Below are 9,621 nucleotides of genomic sequence, written 5' to 3' on the forward strand. Positions count from 1 at the left end.
ACATGGCAGTAACAATAATCACGCACTCCTGCCGCGCGGTGCGCCAAAGAGGGTCGATCGATAGGCGAAGAGAGAAAAAAAAAAATTACAAACAACAAACCTTCATCGGCTTTGATACCACTGTTAGCATATGTGTATTCCATTAATCACAGAGATTTTAAAGATTACCTGAACCGAATAAAATCACAACGGAAGGGACGATCGAAGGCTGCTTGCAGTTACGAACACAACGTGATCCCCACAAACTTCTCCTCAGAGAATTCCATACCATAAAACCCTAGACAACGATGAAAACCCTAGAAAACACAGAACTTGAAAGGAAGAAGAAATCTAATTAAATCATACTCCTAGAATTTATGCCTTATATCTATATATAGACTAAACCCTGGGATTGACCAATCAGAAGAGGGATAGGTCACTTAAGTGACCGTCCCTCTCTCTCTCTCGTTATTGGCTCGACTGGCCTGCCCCGTGTGGACGGACCAGCTGGGCCTCAGGCCCATCACCAATTTACATTTTGCAATGCAACTTGCCTAGTTTTGTAAGTCAGAATGACAAATTGCTTGGTATTGCATCACTAGTTGCTTCTTATTACATCATTGGAAATATGGATTTTAAAGAAGACAATGTAACAGGGGAAGGATTCCATAACAATTGATAAAAGTGATAATGACACATTTAAAAGTGAGACCTCTCCAGTAACCACATAAATGTAACAATTTATAACCAAAGACCATATGAACGTTACACACATTCCTTATTAGAAAGGCAAATTCACAAGTGATCTCTCTAGCAATGACAATAATTGATAAAGTTAATCCACTGAAACTGGTTGCATCTTCGCAGCCTCGTCCCTCAGTTCTTGGAAGAGTGCAGACGACAAGTACCTCTCTCCAAAGCTTGCATGAATCGTCTGAAATTGAAACCAGAAACCCATTGATAAATTAAATACCTGCATCTCCAAGCTGAAAGTTTCTATCTTTTCTAAAGTAGGGGGGCAGGGGAAGGCCAATGCTTATGCAAATAACAAGTAAACTTTTTCTGTTTCTATTTATTGAGACAACAAAATTGCCTTCATTCTTGGGTCGGTTGTGTATCCCAGGGGTGGAAGGAGGGGAGATGAGGGTAAGTCACATTTCTGTCAATGAAATGCTCTCTCAGGCCAAAATGCTATTCTCTGGCATTTTGAAACAGAAGAAAGGAAACACAGAGGTTAATGCTAAAACCAAATAAAAGGGGGAAAGAAAAACAAGTTTTTCTTACCACAATAAGTTTCCCTCTGTTCTCTGGCATCTTTGCAAGCCTTAATGCTGCCACTGTATTTGCTCCAGAGGAAATTCCCACCTTCAAAAACAAAGATTTATATAAGACTGCATAATGTGAAGTGAACTTCCAAGTTATGTTACTTAAAACAGTAGATGTGGCTTACCAATGGCTCAAAACTATGGTAATTAAAAGCAGATTAACAGATACTAAGGGGAGGGGGGAGAAAAAGAGAGAAGTTTTAAACAGAGACAAGGCTTTAAACAGAGTAGAGAAGCGAAACGGGATCCATATAACCTATCTAATTTAGTTGGGACACCTTTCCAACCAATACTGATACAATGGACATTTTATATCTGTGCTCAATACTTGAACAAAACAACTACCAAACCCCCCCCCCCCCCCCCCAAAAAAAAAAAAAAAAAAAATTCAACATTAAAAGGATGTGTTGCTAGATTATATTCTTTATGGATAAAAACCCTATTCCTTATTTCTTTTTCTTTTTTATTGCCCGAAGGGGGGAGGGGGATACAAAGGGATACAAATTTTCATTACCAATAGGTCTAAACTGTACACAATGCGTCTATGTTTCACCTATACATTCTTTTTCCTTTCAATTCAGTGCCCAAAAAGACATTCACATTATGATTCTGATTTCTGAATAATGGCTTCAATCCATTAAAGGAACCATAGGCATCACTATGAATTAGAAACTATTACATCATTCGTAGATGAATAGCAGTAAAGATTAACACTTCTAAAAAAAGACTTTTATCTTATTGATAATGAAAGTAGTGGTGAGCAAACCAGTCAAAGAATTCTTTAAAGAAAATAGAAGGTCAGAAACATTGGATGAAATTATTACCATGAGCCCCTCCTTCACCGCCAACTCTCTTGCCATCTTCACTGCATCTTCGCTGGAGACCTAATTAGTTTCAAAACAACAGATAAATTAGTATTCAGATTAATCGAATTAAACTGTTGTAATATCGGATGCTTGACAACCAGATCCCTAACAACACTTGCCTCAAGAACAGCATCCATTACATCCATGTCCAATATCTTTGGTTTAAAGCCAACCCCATTGCCAGTTATAAGATGAGGACCTAGTTAAGATGAAAGAATTGATTAATAATTGTATCTATGAATAAAAATGTGAGTTTGAAGATTATCAGCATGTAATACAAAGACTATTTTATGTACTTATATGCACATTCATATATTATCAATTGGGTCATCAGAAAATGTACACCACTATTTAGTTTCTAAATGTTAAGAGAACTTCAAATGGGTATATCCAAATAACATATTAATAACTATTCTTACCTGGCTTACCACCATTTAGTACATTGCTCTCCGCAGGTTCAAGTCCATATATCTGCAAAAGATGAGCACAGAGAAGATGGAAACTTAACATTGTAAAATGCAACTAGGTGCATATGCACACATACAGTAAAATAATCTTACCTTGACGTTAGGATTTTTGGATTTCAGATATTGTCCAACTCCAGTGACAGTGCCTCCACTTCCTATTCCCATAACAAAGATGTCCACTTGGCCGAGAGTGTCCTCCCATATCTCAGGTCCGGTAGTCTCATAATGAATCTATTTACAATGAAAAATTAATTATGATTTTATTGCTTGATTTATGAGTTCGTGTGAACTGTGAAGAAGTCATTCAGTGGAGTCAACAAATCTAACAATACATCATAACCGGTTATGTGGGATGGATGTAACAGAGCTACACAGTCTCACACTACATTAAAAGAGAAAAGGAGGATTAAATTTGAGACTTTATGGCCAAAGCTACCTGACTATTTGCAGGATTTTCAAATTGTTGCATCATGAAAGCATTTGGGGTTGACTCAAACAGATCAAAAGCCTTTTTTACTGTTCCTCCCATGCCTTTTGCAGGATCAGTGAGGACTAGTTCTGCTCCAAATGCTCTCATACACACCCTCCTCTCAAGGCTTGTGAAAGAAGGCATTGTGAGAATCATCTTGTACCCCTTCATAGCTGCCATAAATGCCATACTTATTCCCATATTCCCTGATGTCGGCTCAATCAACACCGTCTACCATACCAAAAGTTCGAAAAAAATTAAATTCTCTGTATTAGAAAAAACTTGCAATCATGTAACAATACTATACACACAAGTGAAAATAGGTAGTTTTATTTACAAGTACCTGCATCAATTTGATTCCCGTATTTGTATTGCAAAATTGTAACTGTGAACTACAAATAGAAATCATTATGGCATAAGTATTTACCTTTCCAGGGGTAATCAGTCCTTTCTTTTCTGCATCTTCAAACATGGAAATTGCTGGTCTGATACACGCAAATAAGTGAAATAATAAATCACAATGAATAGAGTGAAACTACATGCCGAAATAATACATTTGGGTCAACATGGTTTGATTGATGGTTGCTGGATCAACCCGATGAATACAGTACTAAACCGATTACATTTATCTGATTTGGATTTGGATTTGGATTTTGAGCAATAATTCAATGTTAGGAAATAGATAGTTTCTCATAAGTACACCACACTACATGGTTTTTTTATACACAATGGGCATGATGGATTCATGAAGAAGTGTCTAAGCTAATACCTGTCCTTAACGCTTGAAGTGGGTTGAAACATTTCTTGCTTGGCAGCTATATAAGCTCCACAACCTTCAGTCACTTTGTTCAGATAAACAAGGGGAGTCTTCCCAATAAGCTGGATAAATATGGAAAAAAAAATGAGAATTAACTTGAGGCCAACTAATAATGCTGAAACAAGATATGACTTGCCTGGCATGAGCAGTAGATTTTTTTTTTTTTTTTTTTTTTTGGGGGGGCAGAGAGAGGGGGGGAAGTGCAGTAGACCAATTGAAACTTAACGAATCCAAACTCAGGATCTCCCTGATGCCTGCTTATCATTGGGTACTTTGGTAAATACACTAAATAATTGGGTGTAAGGGTTATTTAGTAACTACATTTTCAATTGTGAGTCCGGATCAGCTAACCACATGGGGTGTGGGTCCCACAGCCCTTGGAGGGTTGGGATCTGTCCCCACTGCTCCCCATGTGGGTAGCTGATCCCAACTCCACATTGTGCCGCAGGACCAAAGAAGGAAGGGGTTGGGTTGACAAACAGCTGAACCGAACTGGTCCAACTATGGATGGTTTGGGATGGACAATCCCATTTATTGATCCCAACTTCATTACAAAACCAAATATTTGTAGTTCATGGTAATGGCAATGCCCAATTCTAGACCCCCTTTACCATGGAAATGTGTCTAGGGTCTTTAAGTTTGAACCAGTGTTTTGAAAGCTAGGGCAGACCAGACGGTCCAACTCGTTGGTCTGTCGACCAGTTATAAACTTATAATTTACGGTCACTCCCTTTAGTTTACCCACTTTGTTTGACAACCGTATAGAACCATGCAAACCATCCAGTTTTTTACCTAATGGTCCCAATCATTCGACCCAGACAGTTAGACCATTCGATTCAGTTGAGCCAATGGTTTGAGGAATCGGTATAGGATTGGCCATACCGGCCAATTCATATCAGTATTGGTGGAGACTAATAACTAACGATTCCTGACTGATCCATATAGGTAGATCTATCGATAGATTGGTGTGGAGCAAAGTTAAATAAAATTAAAAAAAAATCCAATATTTTGAAAAATACAAGGGTAAATCTATTCGATTGAAACTGATTAGGATCAATACCGATTACTAAAACCCTGACCATGATGCAACATGTGACCTGATTTGGAATCTTTTTTCCCCTTCTTTGGGTAACAAAATTTATTTAAAACCAATTTGGAAAATTTAAAAAAAAAAGAAAAAAGATAAAGGAGTGGAATACTTTTGATTGCTTAATGGGCTATTAATAAAGCCCATTAATAGGATGTCACGTTTTACAAAAATAAATAAGAAGTCGTGATCCGAAAATATTCCATGGAGACCTCTCTCATTTTTTTACTGTTTTTTTTTTTTTCTTTTTTGGAGACATAAGGGGTATCGGACTTTAGGCCGACTAAATCGCCCCTTGGGCTTGTACATGACCCCCACGCCACGCACGAACTAGGAGCTTCTGGGCCCTAGTGAGCCTAAGGCGGGTGGCCCCAAAAAATTATACAGCGGCAAAGGTTTGATCACGAGACCTCGCTTCCTGAGGCGAAGTCTCATGTCCCCTCCAAGCCAGCTACGCTCTCTTTTGGTTCTGCGAATCTCAACCCATCCTGTCCAAAATTCATATAGGGACGGAGAAGACCATGGTTTTTTAACTTTTTCCGTCCAGAATATGAGCATATTTGGCCTTTGAAATAGCCCAACACCTTACATCCTTATTTTTTTTTTGTGGGTCCCATGACTTTTTTATTTTTAATGTGTAGACCCCACGTTATCTACTGTTAACCAATAAAAAATCTGCCTCACATAATTGACATAAAATATCATTAAACCATATACACGCATCCATTGTGTGACGGAGCTATTTCGGGTGACAAAGGATTTGTCACTGATTTTCACAAGGTAACTACTATGATTCCCAGGATGGTAAGGTGGTCTCCGCCTTCTAACCCATTTGTTAAGTTTAATGTTGATGGATCGAGTGAAGAATCCAAGAATGGTTGGGATCGGTGGAATTTGTCGCTCATCTAAAGCTTCAATTATTTGTTTTTTTTCGGTGGGTATTGAATAAAATTATATTTTGGTTGCAGAGGCTTTGAGTGTTAGGTTTGCTATCTCAATCGATATCTCAAGAAACATCAAGAGACTAATCATTGAAAGCAACAATCTGCTTGTGGTGATACTATCCCTAGGAGAGTCAAGCCTACTATCAATGGCTGCCTACAATTCTCTTTGTCGTTTGAGAAGATTCAATTCAAACATACTTTACATGAAGCCAATTCTGTAGCTGGTGTTTAACCTCCTTTGGGGCTGCTGTTCAAGTCCCCACGCCACTGTATTCTCCTTCCTTTGTATGTAGAATCTTTGGGATTCTCTAGATAATAAATTCTTTTTACCTAAAAAATTGTGTGACGAAACTGTGGACTCGGCTCTTGTCCAATCGTGGAGGCAGCTAAAGACGTTCCAGCGATAAGAAATCACCCTAAAAACAAAGTATAGTCATTTCATATGTAGGGTCCAAATGGGATCCATTAATAAAATAATCACTCCATCCCTATTTTTGCTATCGTTTAATGGGAGCTGGACGCTCGAGCTTCCGCCACGGCAACAGAATCTTTCCCGAAACTGTATCAGTCAGTGTGACCGACAACTCTCGCTCTCTTAAGACTGATCAAAGGGCACGCAAAAAATCGAAGAACATATAATGAAAATATTGAGACAGATATTTTGCCATAAAAAATTCCAAACCACAGATTAAAATAAAAAAACAGATTAAAAAACCTCAGCCATTGATGGGTGAGAGAAGCAAAGAAAGAGGGGGAAATAAAGTTTCCATCTCAATAGAAAACCATATAATCGATTTCTATTTCTCTCTCAAGCGGAAGAGTTATGTAGACTTTTATCAATTCCATTCTCTGTAAAACTCATGAAATATCACAGAAAACTGAAAAGGAAAGGAAATTACTCCTCATGGTGTTGACAGTTGAGAACCGAAAATGGAAGAAAATCAGAAATCTATACGTAGTAGCAGTAACAGATCGGCAAGATTAAAAGAACTTGATTGCAAAATGAAAGAGAAAAACTAAAGTAAAATGAAAGGAAGAATAGAGAGAGAGAGAGAGAGAGAGATTGCCTGAGAAACGTCCTTCTTGACATGAATTCCGGGGAAATCCTTAGGCAGATCCCTAATTCTCTGTGCGAATGACGGCTCGCTAAGAGTTTGAGTGGAGAAATTGTTCCTCCGGAGAAGATTTTTCAAGGCTTCAGATCTTCTTCCCGTGAACCTTAAGATGCCCGCCATTAATGAACACTGCGAGGTTAGCCCCTGTCGTTTTGTAAGACTGCGCCGAAGCTAGACCCTGTCAGTGTCACTCTCTCACTGGCGTTGGGGTGTGGGAGTAGGTGTGGTTGCGGAAAGAGGGATGAGAGAGTAAAGCTGTGCCCCTATTTATAGGGAGAGATCGTGGTGGGCAGGAATAAAATATGTTATTGAATTCCTTATGAGAACGTCTCTAGCTAAGGTCCTTTGATTCTAAGATGTGTCACTGTATTGGTGCATGAGGTTTCATGCTCTCTTTTTTTATAATAATAAGGTTTCATGCCACTATATGGTTTAGAATTTTATTTTCCAATGCCTTATAAATTTTTATCCGTTTCCATTACCAAAAAATAATAATAAATTTTTTTGAACTCATTGCCAGTAAAAAAAGACAAACAATTGTTCGGGAGTGTGGCCTACTACAACACTCCCATGAGAGTCTCTCTCTTCTCCATATGAAAAGATAGTTCTGCCCCCTTGTTTTAAGGGGGAGAGATATAGACACGTGGGAGTGTTGGCATAAGCCACACTCCTTGACAGAAAACTACTTCCCTATATATATATATATATATGAAAAATATTTATATATAGAGAGAATCTTTATATACATTTTATATTTTATATTTTATATTGGGGAGAGGTTTATTTTTGAGCAAGAGGCATAGAGGAGCAGACCAATGATGTTCAGCAAAATGGTATTACAAATTTGAGGGTAGCGAGGTCATTTCATGTGTGAGAATCAGAGAGATAGGCACAGAGTTGTTAGTGTACCCTGCCACATCATTTCAAAGAACCTTTTCTCGTATATTTTTAGGGGAAGAGTTCTTTGTGGGGGAATGGGAGCGTGTGCGGAGGCATCAACAGAGCTATCATACCATCTTTTATTGGGGGGGGGGTAGGGTGATCATTTCGCCCCTTCTATGTCTGGGCGCCAGGCGCACTCTTACCCACAGAAAACTTTCTTCCTGATACATCCAAGATTCACCAGACCAATCAGCGGCTACCACGTGTCATCGAGCGACCCGCTCCAGAACCAAGGAGAACCAACCGGGGGTCCCACCCGGGCGCGGCCAGCACCCAGACGCGGCCTCACCCAGGCGCTGCCACACCCAGGCAAGGCCTGACCCAGGCGCGGCCTGCACCTAGGCGTGGCCTCACCTAGGAGCAACCACACCCAGGCGCGGCCTCACCCAGGCGCGGCCTGCACTCAGGCGTGGCCTTACCTAGGCGCAGTCACACCCAGGCGCGGCCTCTCACCCAAGCGTGGCCTCTCACTCAGGCACGGCCCGCCCCCAGGCACTGCATCGTGGACGCAAACGTTATGTACACGGACATCGGGGCTACTCGTTTATGACCCAATCGTGTCACTACAGACTCATGTCACCACCAGAACTCTAGGCCACCGCCTAGAAGTCACGTCACCCAGACGGATTCAAGCACCAATGACGTTATCACCACACGCGGGTATCTATCCACTAAGGATCTTGATACCACCAGGACACTCCCTCCCGCGGGGAGATGGCCAATCAGGATAGAGCCCTGTTACCCAGGGCCTCTATCCACTCAACAGCATACTCGCCATCAAACTGGGACTCTCCACACCGCCATACACTACTATAAAAGGCAAGGTACACAACCCCATTAGAGGACAGCTAAACTCATATTGAATAATTACTATTCATCTATTTGCTCAGGAGATCTAACTTTGGCATCGGAGAGCCCTAGGCCGGGACCACACCGGTTCTCTCTGTTGACCCCTTGGTCCACTTGCAGGTGACGACACTCGTAGGACCGTTCGATAATTTCTTGATGCAACAGATTGGCGCCGTCTGTGGGAACGACGCTAGCCATTACAGCTACTAGCTCGCTTCCATATTCATTCAATGGCACGAAGGAAGACTACCACTAGCAACAACGGAGCAAGGAATGGATCACCACCCCCAGAGTGCTCTCGCCACAGAGCCAATGACCAGGACCATGTCCCTCTGGAGGAAGAGATCCCCCTTAATGACCAGTTTGTGGTCGATGAACCCAACAATGACGAGGCAGACGATGTGGTGGTGGAGGTGATACCTGACCCCAATGCTCCAGCCACTGTGGGTTAGATCAACGACCTGCAATGACAGATCCTCGATGAACAATGACTCTTTCGAGAATACTTGACACAGCGTGCAACATCTCACCACCAAAGGACGTCGCCATTAGCAAGGGTGGAGTCTGTACCTCGACAAGAGTCGAACCCTAGGAGATCATCTCCCAGGGGCGTGGGATCAGAGAGACTTGCGCAACGGACAACCCCCACTCCGCAGCGGGGGGAGCCTTCCCAGCGTCCCAGGAGAACAAGAGACCTCTTGCCACTTGAAGAAGGTCACATACCATGACGAAGCCGGACCTACAGAGAGGAAAGCCCCTCA

The 9,621-nt window shown here is 41.2% G+C and overlaps 1 protein-coding gene across 4 annotated transcripts; it reads right to left on the reverse strand.

Annotated features, from left to right (window-relative positions):
• Nucleotides 1–542: 542 nt before the first annotated feature.
• Nucleotides 543–7,255, reverse strand: LOC122662430 (bifunctional L-3-cyanoalanine synthase/cysteine synthase 1, mitochondrial-like). Of its 4 annotated transcripts, XM_043858061.1 has the most exons (11): nucleotides 7,022–7,255; nucleotides 3,876–3,985; nucleotides 3,534–3,591; nucleotides 3,074–3,337; nucleotides 2,731–2,868; nucleotides 2,590–2,641; nucleotides 2,290–2,369; nucleotides 2,129–2,188; nucleotides 1,264–1,344; nucleotides 783–913; nucleotides 634–688 (listed from the first exon to the last, which is right to left on the reverse strand). In XM_043858061.1, exons 1-10 carry the CDS (start codon nucleotides 7,187–7,189, stop codon nucleotides 815–817), a joined length of 1,110 nt encoding a protein of 369 aa, XP_043713996.1. In that variant the 5' UTR covers nucleotides 7,190–7,255; the 3' UTR covers nucleotides 634–688; nucleotides 783–814. The 4 variants fall into 4 exon arrangements, with proteins under 4 accessions (XP_043713995.1, XP_043713997.1, XP_043713996.1 ...); XM_043858060.1 differs by having other exon boundaries at nucleotides 543–913; XM_043858062.1 differs by lacking the exon at nucleotides 2,731–2,868 and having other exon boundaries at nucleotides 543–913.
• Between the last annotated feature and the right edge of the window lie 2,366 nt (nucleotides 7,256–9,621).

The sequence above is a fragment of the Telopea speciosissima genome, chromosome 5, assembly GCF_018873765.1.
Source record: "Telopea speciosissima isolate NSW1024214 ecotype Mountain lineage chromosome 5, Tspe_v1, whole genome shotgun sequence".
Lineage (NCBI taxonomy): Eukaryota > Viridiplantae > Streptophyta > Magnoliopsida > Proteales > Proteaceae > Telopea > Telopea speciosissima.

What these genes read in the sequence shown, in the direction of transcription:
- LOC122662430 (XM_043858060.1), bottom strand. Translation starts at nt 7,189, where the DNA reads ATGGCGGGCATCTTAAGGTTCACGGGAAGAAGATCTGAAGCCTTGAAA. An exon ending in GACTGATTACCCCTGGAAAG is followed by an intron (nt 3,338 to 3,533) that starts GTAAATACTTAT and finishes TTGGTATGGTAG; the next exon opens with ACGGTGTTGATTGAGCCGAC. An exon ending in AAAATCCTGCAAATAGTCAG is followed by an intron (nt 2,869 to 3,073) that starts GTAGCTTTGGCC and finishes CATTGTAAATAG; the next exon opens with ATTCATTATGAGACTACCGG.